This window comes from Pseudonaja textilis, chromosome 15 (genome assembly GCF_049901715.1).
Source record: "Pseudonaja textilis isolate UNSWEBS1 chromosome 15, rPseTex1.2, whole genome shotgun sequence".
NCBI lineage: Eukaryota > Metazoa > Chordata > Lepidosauria > Squamata > Elapidae > Pseudonaja > Pseudonaja textilis.
The window spans coordinates 5,244,633-5,259,290 of NC_142004.1; the positions used below are offsets into that span (position 1 = coordinate 5,244,633).

A 14,658-nucleotide genomic window follows, 5' to 3' on the forward strand; every position below is an offset into this window, starting at 1 on the left:
ACTCCCTCTCGTATCTGATCCATCCCTTCCACGTCCCAAGGCCTTTCTCACACACCATTAGAGGCCATCACTAGTCTTTCTACTCTTGCGACCTCCTTGAAGGGTTTCAAAGATCCAGAAGCATGATTTGAGAGAAAAGGGCTACCTCTAGGATGTTGTAACGAGAGCTGTCACAGTAATCCCGGACTCCGATTTCGGTCCCCATGTACCAGCCGCTGAAGGGGCATGCAGAGAACTCCAACCCTCCAACCTCCAGCAGCATGTTAGAAACAGCTGGTAAGCCATACCATTGAAGCTCAAGGTCTTTAAACCACTCGAATCTGTTAAAGGAAAATAAAAATAAAAAGCAGGAACAACTAGGACAACGTCCGCTACAAAAGCTACAAAAGCTTACTCTACTTGAAGAACGTCTGGTTCAATTCTGAAGAACATTGTCTAGTTCTGGAGATCATTTAGCAATCAATGTGTCAATCAAAGAACTGTGGTGGCGCAGTGGTTAGAATGCAGTATTGCAGGCTAATTCACTGCCCACTGCCAACAGTTCAATTCTGACTGGCTCAAGGTCGACTCAGCCTTCCATCCTTTCGAGGTGGGTAAAATGAGGACCCAGATTCTTGGGGGCAATATGCTGACTCTGCAAACTGCTTAGAGGGGGCTGTAAAAGCACTGTGAAGCTGTCTATAAGTCAAAGTGCTATTGCCATTGCTATCAATCAATTATCAGTCCATCATGTTTTGAGGCTCACAGCAAATTCCATAGATTGATCTATAAAGTACATCATCCTAAGGTAAAGGTAAAGATTCCCCTCGCATATATGTGCTAGTCATTTCCAGCTCTAGGGTGCTCATCTCCGTTACAAAGCTGAAGAGCCAGCGCTGTCAGAAGACGTCTCCATGGTCATGTGACCGGCAGGACTAAATGCCGAAGGTGCACGGAATGCTGTTCCTTTCCCACCAAAGGGGTCCCTATTTTTCTACTTGCATTTTTTAAATGTGCTTTCGAACTGCTAGGTTGGCAGAAGCTGGGACAAGTAATGAGAGTTCGCTCCGTTACGCAGCACTAGGATTTTGAACCGCTGAACTGCCAACCTTTCTGATTGACAAGCTCAGCATCTTAGCCACTGAGCCACCACATCCCTACACATAACTAAACTACAACGCACAATAAAAAGCCAGAGAGTAAAGGAACCACCTTTAAGTTGGGTAAGAACTGACAGGGCGAAATGAGAAGTGTTTTCGACACATGCGAAAAGACAGGTCAACGGAGCTCTATCTTGAATGTCCCACAATATAATTAAGTTTGGGAACTTACCACCGCTTGATGTCAACTTAACGGGAGCCAAGAACACAGGCATTTGGACTTACTTGGGATGTCTAATGGGGACTTCCAACACTAACTCAGATGGGATCTCAAAAAGCTCAGGATCATTCCCATTGGCCTGGAGAAGGAGTGGTAGGACGTCGAATCGGCCATAGGGGGCTTTCCACCCTTGCTGTATGCAAATCTGCACCCAAAGGAAAAAAAATGTAGGCTTATCTTATTTTATTTATTTGATTTGATTTGTCAATCACTTACAAGATAATAGGTGTAAGTATAAACATGAGTAAGAATACAGGAAATAGGTACAAATAAATGGGGACAATAGGCACGATGGTGCACTTATGCATGTCCCTTACAGACCTCTTAGGAATGGGGTGAGGTCAATAGTGGATAGTTTGAGGTTAAAGGAGTGGAGGTTAGAGGATGTAACAACAGAGTCAGGTAGTGCATTCCAGGCATTGACCATTCTGTTGCTGAAGTTGTACTTTCTGCAATCGAGTTTGGAGCAGTTTACATTGAGTTTGTATCTGTTGTGTGCTCTTGTATTGTTGCGGTTGAAGCTGAAGTAGTCATTGACTGGTAGGATGGTGGATAGCCATGCAACAAGGCATAGATGCAAAACGTGAAGTCTACCAACATCTGTGTTGATCTGCAGAATGACCTTAAAGTGGCACTTTCTTTGCATCTGGGATGTTGGGGATGGTGGAACCTGAACTCATGGTCTCTATGTTGCTAGCTTGGTGTTATACACACTAGATCAAACTGGCCTTTTTCATAACTATTACCAAGTTTTTCATAACTACTACCAAGACTCTACAATCAATTTGCCGCAGAGAGTCCAATTTTATTTTCACGTGGCTTGGCAGAATCTAAATCAGTAGAAAAACCAACCAACCAGGATTCACATGCACCAAATTATATTCTATTTAATGTTCAGTAGTGAGCCCTGTTGGTTGTCACGGGGCACTTCTGTTCAAATTTTGCACGGTTTCCCCTGAATAAGCTTCAAATGCTCATCATTTATGAAGTGTTCAGTTGCTAAAAGAAGCTCTGGAATAAACATGAAGATCGTGTTAATTGGTGTCAAGCAGCCATTAAAAAAGCCACACACAGTGGTTGCAAAATCGAGTTGATAAGATGCTGGCAACGATCAAAACAAAAAGATTACAATTAAGCAGACTTGGATTCAGAAGTGTTTTTAAAAAACACATGCAGTCATTTTTTTTTTTAGCCCTTCGGGGTACTCCAGATGAGAAGCACAACTATGAGTTCTAATTATTAGTTCACAACTATGAGTACATTTTCCTCCTCCTCCTCCTCCTCCTCCTCCTCCTCCTCCTCCTCCTCCTCCTCCTCCTCCTTCTCTTTCTCCTCCTCCTCCCTCTTCCTCCTCCTCCTTTTCCTCCTCCTCTAACTCCTCCTCTTCCTCCTCCTCCTCCTCCTCCTCCTCCTCCTCCTCCTCCTCCTCCTCCTCCTCCTCCTCCTCCTCCTCCTCCTCTCCCTTCTGAAACAAATCCCTTTTTCTTATCTGTGATCTGAGACATGCTTTATATACCAATGTTGAGTGTGCAGCCCCTCCTTCCTGTCTCCTAAGATCATTCTCACAGACCATTACAATAATGTAATGGATTTTTCCACCACAGGTACGCTTATTAGGATTCTGTACGTCCCTCCATGTCATGCACAAACCTCAGTCAGCTCCACATTGGCTGGGTCACCCAAGATGCTGCCGTCCGGTTGCTTATAGCCAGCATAACGGATGAGCTGGGAGTTCCACACTCGGAAATCATGTTTGCCATCAGTCCTCTGGGGGAAGATGGTGATGGCAGACCTGGGAGGACATGAGAAAAAGCGGGTAGAGTTTTAACATTCCTGATGGAAGGAAAGTGACTCTGTGGATAGGGCTTAGCCAGGTGATCCACAATCATAAGGAAATTGAAGTCTGTTTTTCTTAATGTCCTTCATGGCCTGACCGGACTGAGAATGTCAAGGATGCCAGCCAAAAACTTTCAGCTGGGCGCAGGGACAACACCACATTGTCAGGACCACGGAGAGTTCCATATAGGATGGATTCTCACATGTCTGTTTGGTGGAGTTACTTAATGAATGAATGAATGAATTCTTTTATTGGCCAAGTGTGATTGGACGCACAAGGAATTTGTCTTGGTGCAAATGCTCTCAGTGTACATAAAAGAAAAGATACATTCATCAAGAATCATCAGGTACAACGCTTAATAATAGTCATAGGGTACAATAAGGAATCAAATCATACTAGGAAACAGTCAATATAAATCGTAAGGATACAAGCGACAAAATCACAGTCATACAGTCACAGGTGGGAGGGGATGGGTGATAAGGACTGATGAGAAGATTACTAATAATAGTAGTGCACACTTTTTAAATAGTTAGACAGCGTTGAGGGAATTATTTGTTTAGCAGAGTGATGGCATTCAGGGGAAAACTGTCCTTGTGTCTAGTTGTTCCGGTGTGCAGTGCTCTATAGTGTTGTTTTGAGGGTAGGAGTTGAAACAGTTTATGTCCGGGATGTGAGGGGTTTTAAGGCTTTTGCTTTATAAAGTTGCACTCAGAGGCTGCAAACATCTCTGTGGAATTTTCCCTACATCTGCAGATAAGAAGACCCTTAAATGTTTAAGCAAAATATTTAAAAAATGCACCCACCACAGAGAAGCTGACCTTCAAATTGTTTGTATGTTTTAATGTTCACAAAAGGCTTATCCATGGGTAATCCACTTTTCATAATATTTTGGTTATGTATGCAAGTAGATATGAGATACACTACAGACACACAAAACTCAACCGGGCTAAACATTTGCTACCTCTGAGTATTTGGGCAAATGCCGTAGATATTGAAAGGTTATCTATGTTTCTGCGATGGAGGATGTCAAGGTTTTAAGACCAGGCGTGTCCAACCTTGGCAACTTGAAGACCTGCGTACTTCAACTTCTAGAATTGAAGCATGGCTGGCTGGGGAATTTTAAGGGTTGGAAGTCCACAGGTCTTCAAGTTACCAAGATTGGACACCTCTCTTTTAGACAATCTCGTTTGGTCCTGAAAAACAAATTGGAGCTGTATCCCTGGAACGTCTTGGTTTGCTTGAATGTGGAGTTCTTTTGTTTTCGTTTTTCTTTGCAAATAGTGTTAAGCTCATTTTAGCTCTTACCGTACTATTTTTCTTGGTTTTTTTCCACCTTGAAATTAAAGGAAGCCTGGTTTCCAATTTACAGCAATTACAGCAATTCAACAACTCTGCTGGAGACGCGTTGGGAGAGGGAGGTAAAGAAGGGGATATGAAAGCCACCAGCAGCCATGGGTCTCTGTAAGGTTACTACCTCTTGTTCTGCAGTTCCTCTGGGATCCTTTGTACACTGTCAATTCGAGTGGAAAATCCCTTCCTTTTTAGATTAGAATGGTTGGATTTTCATTTTGTTTTTTATTTTATTTGTTTGCATCACGCCTTGATTATTTTTACAAGTAACTTAAGGTGGCAACCATGTCTACCCCACTTTCTTCCTCCTAGTTTCCCCACAACAACAACCCTGGATGGACAGACAGACAGATGGACAGACAGGCCCAACCAGCTTTCATGCCTAGGGTGGGACTACAATTCACTGTCTCCTGGTGATTGGCTCAAAGTCACCCAGCCAGCTATTATGGCTAAGGTGGGACTTGAACTCATGCTCTCCTGCTTACTAGCCTAGTGCCTTAACCACTAGACTAAACTGGCGATGGAAGATTTTAACTTGCTCCGTTTTCTGTTGAGCTTCCCAGCTCAGGTAAGATAACAAAACAGGCCTTGGTCCAGTGCCATCATGCCATTTGCGCCTGAACACACACACACACACACACACATATGCAAACATACACACACACTCACACAGGCACACATACCTGAGGTTCCCCTTGTTCGTGGCATATTTGATGTGGTTGCAAATGTAGTTGAACATGCCATGAGCTGTGGTACAGTCCCGGGCATCAAAAACCTGGAAAGAATTCAAACAGAAGAGTTGGAATTGCAATCTAAGGAACAACAAAGACAATGAAGGCCCGGGTTGGCTCTTGAAGACACAAAGATAGTGTGTAAATGTATGCGTTAAATCGTACGTTTGAAATCTGAATGGCTGTCATGTCTACTAGCAGAAAGATTTAATTTCTCCAGATACGGAAGGCAGGGTTAGACTCAAAAGGTTTTAAGATCCTGAAGGGCCAATTAGAAAAACTGTGTAAAAGAAGGAAAAAAATTGACAGTGCTTCCACTTTATATCTGGAGCTGGCTCAGAAAGTAAAACCCTAATAAACCCTTAAGCAGGCTTAAAATGAGTTCAGTTATTCAGGTAGGGAGAGAGAAGCTCGATTTTCGCATGTAAATCTCCCGAAAGCACTTTATTGGGGATTAAACATTTGCGCTGAAAAGATGTTTGCCACTCCGACATGCCTCCAATTCAGGAAGATTTCTCTTCCTTTCAGTTTAATGAAAAGAAACGTACGAGGCAGGCGTAGCTGCTTGCAAAAATCCTGAACTTAAAAATATTTGGACGGGTTTTTTTTTTAATCAAATCCCCCTCAAATCTTCTGGGAGAGTTTGACTGGAGCCTTCGGCCTCCTTGCAGACTTCTTAACTGCGTGCCACTTTGCCAAGAATCCTCATACCTGCTCAGAATAATCTGTACTTGCTGAAGTACATAAGCACGTTAGCTGGCCACGCCCATGAATTCCTCACCTGCAGCTTGGACCACTGGATTCTCCCCACGCAACGAGAGGCGTTGCGCCATGCGTGCTTAGCTCCATAGATCAGCTCCGTATCACGCAATTGGTAAGTGTCCGTCGTTTCTATCTCTTTGGTGACTTCCACCAGCCTTTCCATGTGAGCTTTCGAGCCAGACCTGTCGGGCCAGAGATAAAACAAAGAGGTGAGACATCATTCATGCCATCGTGGTGGGCACAGTGGACTAGCACAGGGCAGTCCTGCTCCAAGCAAAACCTTTTTTTCTCCAAAGGAGAACAGGCAAAGCTGGCAATTATCATAATCACAATTAGCACAAGGAGATTCAGAATCAGAAGAATAGAGTTGGAAGGGACTTCGGAGGTCTTCTAGTCCATCCCTCTACTCAAGCAGGAGATGTTATGCCATTTTAGACAAATGGCTGTCCAGTGTCTTCTTAAAAAAACTCCAGTGATGGAACCCCCACAACTTCTCAACATCAAGAAGTTTTTTCCTTAATTCTAGCCTGGATTTCTCTTTGATAGGTTTCCTTCTGGTCATTCTTGTCCTGCCCTCAGGTGCTTTGGAGAATAGATCGACCCCCTATTCTCTGGGACAGCACCTCAAGTACTGGAAGACATCTATCGTGTCATTTCTAGTCCTTCTCTTTATTAGACAAGATGTTCCCAATTCCCGTAATCATTCGTCATATGTTTTAGCCTCCAGTCCCCTAATCATCTTTGTTGCTGCTCTCTGCACTCTTTCTGGAGTCTCAACATCTTTTTGGTATCATGGTGACCAGAAAGGGATGCAGTATTCCAAGTGTGATCTCCCCAGTACAAAACAGTGCTATCCCTTCACGCAATAATAGATAATTTTATTTATTTATTTTGTCAAGCTATTACAAGATAACAGGTATAAGTATAAACATAGTTATGAATACATGAAATGGATACATATAAGAAAAATTAAAAGAATCAATAGGACAGGGATGGTGGGCACCTTGGTGCGCTTATGCACGCCCCTTAGAGACCTCTTCAGGAAAGAGGTGAGGTCAATAGTAGACAGTTTAAGGTGAAAGTTTTTGGGGTTTGGGGAAGAAACCACAGAGTCAGGTAGAGTATTCCACACACTGCCCACTCTGTTTCTGAAGTCGTATTTCCTGCAATCAAGTTTGGTGCGGTTTACCTTGAGTTTGTATCTGTTGTGTGCTCTTGTATTGTTATGGTTGAAGCTGAAGTATTCATTGATAGGTAGGACATTGCAATTAATAATTTGATATACTATATTTAGATCGGACTGAAGGCGGTATAGTTCTAGGTTTTCTAGGTCTAGAATTTCAAGTCTGGTGGCATAAGGTATTCTGCAACGAGTAGAGGATTCTATTGGAAATTCTCTTGGAAATTTTAGCTTCTTGGTTTCATCTAACTCTGGCTACCTTCAAAACACCTTCTAAACACTCATTAACATGGGGAGAGAAGATTCTGAATGTCCAGAGATGCTTCTTTTCTAAGTGGTGCTTTAGGTCAAACAAATTTGCTTTACTAATGGCTTACCGGGAGGGGCTCAGAACACTGAAGGAACATGCCGTAATATTTCAGTTCATCTCAAGGCTTTTATCAACAATTCTTTAGCCTCTTTTAATGTAAGAGCAATTCGTTGGTTGAAAATAAATACAAAAAGAACTAAAAGCAATATTTGCCAAATGAATCATAACAAGCACAATGAGAAATCCATTCGAAGCATCAAGAATAATGAAGTACTTTATCTCCAGTTTTTCAGACAACATTCAACTCCTTATTTATGGAGCTAAATCCTCATTCCTTCTCCAGAAAGTTATCCCGACCTAGGGCTCTCCAAACTTGGTAACTTTAAATCTTGTGGGCTTTAATTCCCAGAATTCACCACCCAGCATGGCTGCCTGGGGAATTCTGGGAGGTGAAGTCCACAGGTCTTAAAGTTGCTAAATTTGGAGACCTCTGTCCTACCCAAATGTGTTCTGCAGAGAAGAGATAATATTTTAACAAATTAAGGGCAGATTCATGCCAGACTGATATAATTAACCAGGAATATCCTACCTGCCATCTATTTTAAAGACCCATCCTTCATTTGTAAGTAGCCACCCGTAGCGAATGGGACAAGTTGGTGCAGGATTGCCCATGGTCAAATACCTTGCAGAAATCATGACAGTTCCTGGGGCAAAATTCTCTGCCCCAGGATTTGCAGAGGCCCTCAACTTACCTCTTGATGGAGGAGTAGTACTGGTCAATGAATTCTTTGGCAAGGAGGAGGAGCTGATCCTTCGTCCGGACTTCTTCCGGTTTACGGACATGCTGAGAAGGCATCATGATGGAGCCCATACAGATCTGTTCACTGCAAGGGGTTACCTGAAAAGGGAGAGGTAAGAAGTGGAAAGGCACCTGGTCAGGATTCCATTCACCCGTTGAAGGAGATCAAAGAATACAAGTGGATGTGCAGCAGATGCTCCAGGCAGGGGTGGGATTCTACCAGTTTGGACCAGTTCGTGTGCAAATTGGTAATTCTGGCCCCGTCCATCCACTCTTGCACTTTCCTGTGCTTTATTTCCTGTTTTTTTTTTTTTTAGCGCAGCTGATTCGCGCGGTTTGCCACGCATCAGCTATTTTACTCACTAGGGATGGAGCAGAAGGTAAGCAATTGAGTTTAGAATGGGCTTTTTAAAATGTTGAGCACACACACACGAAGCTCACCGAGCAGGTTGTTACCCCAGTTGAATCGCACCACTGGCTCCAGGGACGGAACAAGTACAGAGACAAATGTTTATTTATTAATTAAATTTATATGCCGCCGTTCTCACTGCCGTGGGACCCTGAGGGGCAGAGACATGCTCTGAATCGCATTCTGGGGAGAGAGAGAAGCTCCCTGAGGATGGAGTTCGAATCTCTGGTCCTGGTGACTGAACCCGACTGGATTCTGCAACGAGTCATGTTGTTTCTGGGTTTATAAAAACAGGAGCATTGATGGCTAAATGAACCGTTTGGCTAAATTAAAAGAATGAAAAGGAAAGAACAGCTTTGCTTCTCCTTGGAAACCACTTCTGGATTTTGTGCGATGATGATGATGGTGGTGATGGTGATGAAGATGACGGTGATGAGATGCTTCTAAGAAGGAACTAGCCGAGGTGGCTAAAATGAACCGCTTTAATCAACAGAAAGAACACATCCAACTTTGTTTCTCCTTGGAAACCGCCTCTTGACTTTGTGCTTGAGATGGTGGGGGAAAAAAATGAAATGTTGACTTTGGGTTTTGCTGATTGCACAGGTTTGTTGTTAGAAATAGCTAGTATATATTAAGAGCATAAAAGTAAAAAGTTGAGCTGTGATATCGTTACGTTATTCTACTGCACTAAAAAGAGTCAACAGAGGTTTTCGTTTTTTCTCCTTTTCCCTAAACCTTTTTCTTTCCTCCTTTCCCACTATTTTTTCCTTTGGATTTTATACTTTGATGAGTTTCATTTAAAAAAAGTAATAATAATCAGAGAAGCCTCTCAGAGGCAAAATCTTCATGCTCTTAGAGTTTAACACATCTCTTTGGCTGCCTACGAAATATAAACCACCTGTATCTGCAAGAATCACACTGCAAGAAAACAGTCTCTCTCGCACGGATATTATGAAAGAGAGAGGGAGGGAAAAATATATCAAAATTTCTATTCTGCTCTTTCCCCTATTTGATTTTTTCCTTCTTAAAATTGGAATGTGGAAATCAATGCTCCTTTTGTAACTTTTCTTCCGGTGGTGGCTTTCTTTTCTGCACTTTTCCCTCGCCCCAGTCCCTTTTTCTTGAAAAGCAAGAAATGTGATTCTAAAAAGCATTCTGCGCTATACATTTTTATGAAAGCTGCGTGAGATGGGTGGCTTTTGTATCTTTCTTTCTTAATGATCTACTCCGGGTGGAATTTGCCCGCTTCACAGCTGCTGCACCCTAGATGGATGGTTTTTAAATGGTGCCATCCTTTGCGACCTTCTTATTTGCATCTTAAAACAACCTTAGCTACAAAATAATAATAATGCCTTGACGATCGCATCTTCCCTAGGTCTACGTTCCCTCATTTATTCGTGTTTTCTTTTTCGCTCCCGGTTTCATTGCTGGCGTTTTGCTCATCTATCGCACATGTGTGCTCAGGCGCATTGACTGAACGGCAAAGGAGCATTTTTCTGCGAACAGCCGCATATCATCAAGCATTGAGTTTCTTTGTGGCTGACATTCTTCCACGTGGCACCATCAGAAAGGACCTTGATATGAATGGCGGGGGTATAGACGCTCGCATTGAATTGCCACTCTGCAGAGGCTTATCTACACACAGGAGAATAAATACGACAACCGGAGGTAGGGAACCAAAGTGCAAATTAGTCACTTGGCGATTCCAGAATGAAATATTCAGACATTTTGATGAAGAAGGCTTGAATGCAGAAAGGAGGAAACGAAACACACGGAGGGAATTGATCAAAGAAGGAATGGAAGAAGTCAAACAAGGAATGATAATTGTTCCCGTTTGCAGCTCTATCCAGAAAAGAACATCATTAATAATGGAGTTGGAAAGGACCTTGGAGGTCTTCTAGTCCAACCCTCTCAAGCAGGACACCCTATACAATTTCAGAACAATGCTTGTCCAATCTTTTCTTAAAAACTTCCAGCCTTGGAGCATCCACAACTTCTGGAGGCAAGTCATTCCCATTAGTTTATATTGTTGTCACTCTCAGGAAATTCCTCCTTAGTTCTAAGTTGCTTCTCTCCTTGATTAGTTTCCATCCGTTGCTTCTTGCAATGAATAGACAGCGTAGACATTTGCTTTGAAACCCTTTTGCTCCTCATGCCCTCCAGACAAGATCTGATCTCACTTCTGATGCTCCTCGGACCATTTTCCCATCATGCTTTTTTTTGAAGCGGTGCCATTATGGGAAATTTAATGGGTGATGGATCCGAATAACAACCACAACAGGGAAAATCGGGATTTTGTGGGCATCTTAACAGCCACAATGGCATATGACCATAATTCTGGGCTACAGTACTAGCAATAGCATTTAGACTTGTATACCGCTTCACAGTGCTTTCCAGCCTTCTAAGCGGTTTACAGAGTCAGCTTCTTGCCCCCCAACAATCTGGGTCCTCATTTTACCCACCTCGGAAGGATGGAAGGCTGAGTCAGCCTTGAGCCAGTCAGGGTCGAACTCCCGTCAGTGGGCAGAGTTAGCTCACAATACTGCATTCTAACCACTGTGCACCATGGATGGATGGATGGATGGATGGATGGATGGATGGATGGAAGGAAGGAAGAAAGGAAGGAAGGAAGGAAGGGGAAAAGGAAGAGCAAAGCAATAGCAATAGCCCTTAGACTTATAGACCACTTCCCAGTGCTTTCCAGCCCCCTCTAAGCGGTTTACAGAGTCAGCCTCTTGCCCCCAACAATCTGGGTCCTCATTTTACCCACCTCGGAAGGATGGAAGGTTGGAACTCCAGACTGTGGGCAGAATTTGCCTACAGTGCTGCAGTCTAAGCACTGTGCTATCAGGCTCCATTGTGCCATTTGGTTGTTAACTCAAGGATTACCTGGACCACCTCCCCTATCTTCTCCAGTCAACCTTCCTTCTCTTTAAGGAAAAAGTCTGCAAACTTGGCAAGTTTAAGACTTGTGGATTTCAACTCCCAGAATTCCTGAGCCAATGTGACTGGAAGAGGGATTCTGGGAGTTGAAGCCCACAAGTCTTAAAGCTGTCAAGTTTGAAGACCCCTGGTCTAAAGTTAGTTGCAATCTTTGAGAATGAACCCTAGTTGCCTTGAACTGGCCGCTTCACTCCACTGATAGTAGAGCCCTTGAGAAAAGCTTGTTTCAAGGAGGTTCCCTTGGAAATGGACCCTAAACGTTTGGAAGAATCCTCAAGCAGCATCTCACTTACCATGGAGCACTTCAAATGCAAAGTGTCATTGAGCACAGAGCCAGTTTCCCAGTTCTTCACTTTGGCAAAACGCGGGCACTTGGAAGGGCTTCCGTTCACCACATTTTTGGTAGGCGACTGCTGGCCAGAAGGGACCTGAGCAAACAAGGATAGAAAGAGAATCATGATCTACAGGAGATAGTTTGGTCCAGCCCAGCTACTCAGAAAGAGGTTGATATCAGGGTTGGGGAGGTAGAGCAGATAGGCAAGCTCCTTGGGCTGAGGGTATGTGTGCAAATGTGGAAGCGGGTGGTGGATCCATTCATGAAAGGGAGGTCTCAACCAGTTACCAAACCCCCATTTCATAAAAGACCAACTAGCTCCTCACCATCCTGGAAGGATCTTCATGGAACTCCAAAACATTCCTGTAAATTAATATGTTTGTGTGTGTGCTTGTGTGTTGGAATTTGGATAACTTGTGGTCGGTCTGTCTGTCTATCTATCTATCTATCTATCTATCTATCTATCTATCTATCTATCTATCTATCTATCTATTAAGGGGTGTGCATAAATGCACAATTGTGTCATCTATCTATCTATCTATCTATCTATCTATCTATCTATCTATCTATCTACCAACCACCTGTCTGTCTATCTATCTATCTATCTATCTATCTATCTATCTATCTATCTATCATCCATCTATCATTCTATCTATCTATAATCTATCTATCTATCTATCTATCTATCTATCTATCTATCTATCTATCTATCTATCTATCTATCTATCTATCTACCATCTATCTATCTATCTGTCTAACATCTCTGCCTGCCTGCCTGTCTGTCTGTCTGTCTGTCTGGCCGTCTCTCTCTCTCTCTCTCTGTCTCTCATTCTCTCTCTCTCTCTAACTAGCTATCATATTTAGAAATCACCCCTCTATCTCACAGAGGGACCCAGCTATAATATGATGCTGGAAGGAAATTCAGGGTTTCTTCTCAAGCTCTTTGCTCTTCCAAACTAGCTGTTCTAGAGGGCTGCGGTGTCTGTCACTGTCAAGGTTACAAAGATTAAGACTTTGCAAGTGTGGGTGGAAGCACTGCTGAAAAAGGCAGAGAGCAAAGAGCAAAGCAAGGGGGTGGACTGTCAATCAGAGGCAGAGTGCATGCTTCACAGTTGCACATGATCCCAACTGTTTTCCCCATAAAGGTAAAATTTCCTTCATGTCAAGCTGGGGATTTCAGGAACTAATCCATATAATTTTCTTTGCAACTGTTCAGAAGTAGTTGACTCTTGCTTTCTTCTGGTATACAAGAAATCTACTAGCTAATATTAGAAATCTATTCCAGTTCTGACTAGATAAAACCTATTTAACTTCCCAATCCAGATCGGGGCTGCTCAGTCGTGGTCAGCCTTCCAAGGTAGTTTAGGCAAGAAACACACTAGCTCTGTTTTTATTGTAAGCTTGCATTAACTCAAACTTGCAAGTCTGAAAGTACATTTCACCCCTCATTTTGCTTTACAGTCCTAGAAACTAGGGAGGATCCCTTCTGAGGTGTTTTCCATTCCTTCTGCGCGTTCAACCTCATCATATCTGACCTTTGCTTATTCTGCGGCTCTTCCACCTGTCTCCCAAGGTTGCTCTCACATACCATTACATTTCTTTTGTATCAGTTGAAGTATCTCTTCTTCCCCCAATATCATGCCCTCTTGACGTTTTGGGCCACAGCTCCCATCATCCCACACCACTACGCTGATGCAGAGGTGGTATTCAGCAGGTTCTGACCCGTTCTGGAGAACCGGTAGTGGGATTTTTGAGTAGTTCAGAGAACCAGAAAACCCCACCTCTGACTGGCCCCGTCAACCCCCATCTCTTCTCTGCCTCTGATCGAGTCCCAGCAGATCGGCCGGGTCTTCTTTGGTTGCCTTGCACAGGAGAACGGAGCTTGAAAGCAGGTTAGTGGGGTGGGGAGGGAGTGGGGATTTTGCAGTATCCTTCCCCTGCCACGCCCACCAAGCCATACCACGCCCACCAAGCTATGCCACACCCACCAAGCCATGCCCACAGAAGCGGTAATAAAATTTGTTTTAATCCCACCACTGGGATGATGGACATCCTAGTTCAAAACAGCAGAGAAATATCATACTGGGAAGGAAGATGAGCTAAAAGAGTGACACAGGAATCTTAATTTCCTAAATCCAATGTTTCCCTAAAAGCAGACCGTGAAGCCAAGGAACAACCATGCTGGATTTTTGCCTGATTCCCCAACTCTGCTTGTTTTCTTTAAGAGTCTCTGAACGTTTCTTGTTCACTTTCAGGTAGGGATTCAGGTTTCCTCTCCTTTTACAAATGTTGATAATCTAAAAACTGCATTTACCAAGGTGAACACTACAGAAACCCTGGGAAAGGTTTCAAGGGTCCATCCTGTTCGTTTTACTGTGCAAACAGGAGGAGAAACATGGCACGCAATGTAGTGCTTTGGCTGCTCAAGGAAAAAAAAATAGATTGGGGTCAAAAGGTAGAAAATTTATTTAAGGAACAATGGGGAAGAAGTGATCACTTACAGGAATTTCCCCTCTCTGTGAGAAAAATATATATATTTTTGAACACGCTGTTCCTCCTTCCATGCGCTCCCTAGAGTCTTGAATTGAAAACATGGCACAGGTAGCACAGCCAGAATGGGCTAAATTGGCTAAAACTTCATGAT

General features: G+C 43.2%; 2 protein-coding genes across 3 annotated transcripts in view; one reads left to right on the forward strand and one right to left on the reverse strand.

Moving 5' to 3' along the window:
• Positions 1–14,658, reverse strand: part of NOS1 (nitric oxide synthase 1) — a 99,020-nt gene that overhangs the window by 32,295 nt on the left and 52,067 nt on the right. For both annotated transcript variants that reach the window (XM_026718614.2, XM_087913261.1), the window contains exons 4-10: positions 11,974–12,108; positions 8,282–8,427; positions 6,059–6,221; positions 5,230–5,321; positions 3,010–3,151; positions 1,365–1,504; positions 146–320 (exon numbers count right to left, since the gene is read on the reverse strand). In XM_026718614.2, the coding sequence (XP_026574399.1) occupies positions 146–320; positions 1,365–1,504; positions 3,010–3,151; positions 5,230–5,321; positions 6,059–6,221; positions 8,282–8,427; positions 11,974–12,108 (993 nt within the window). The remainder of the gene's footprint in view (positions 1–145; positions 321–1,364; positions 1,505–3,009; positions 3,152–5,229; positions 5,322–6,058; positions 6,222–8,281; positions 8,428–11,973; positions 12,109–14,658) is intronic.
• Positions 1–14,658, forward strand: part of RFC5 (replication factor C subunit 5) — a 315,947-nt gene that overhangs the window by 21,608 nt on the left and 279,681 nt on the right. The gene's annotated exons all lie outside the window — the stretch shown is intronic.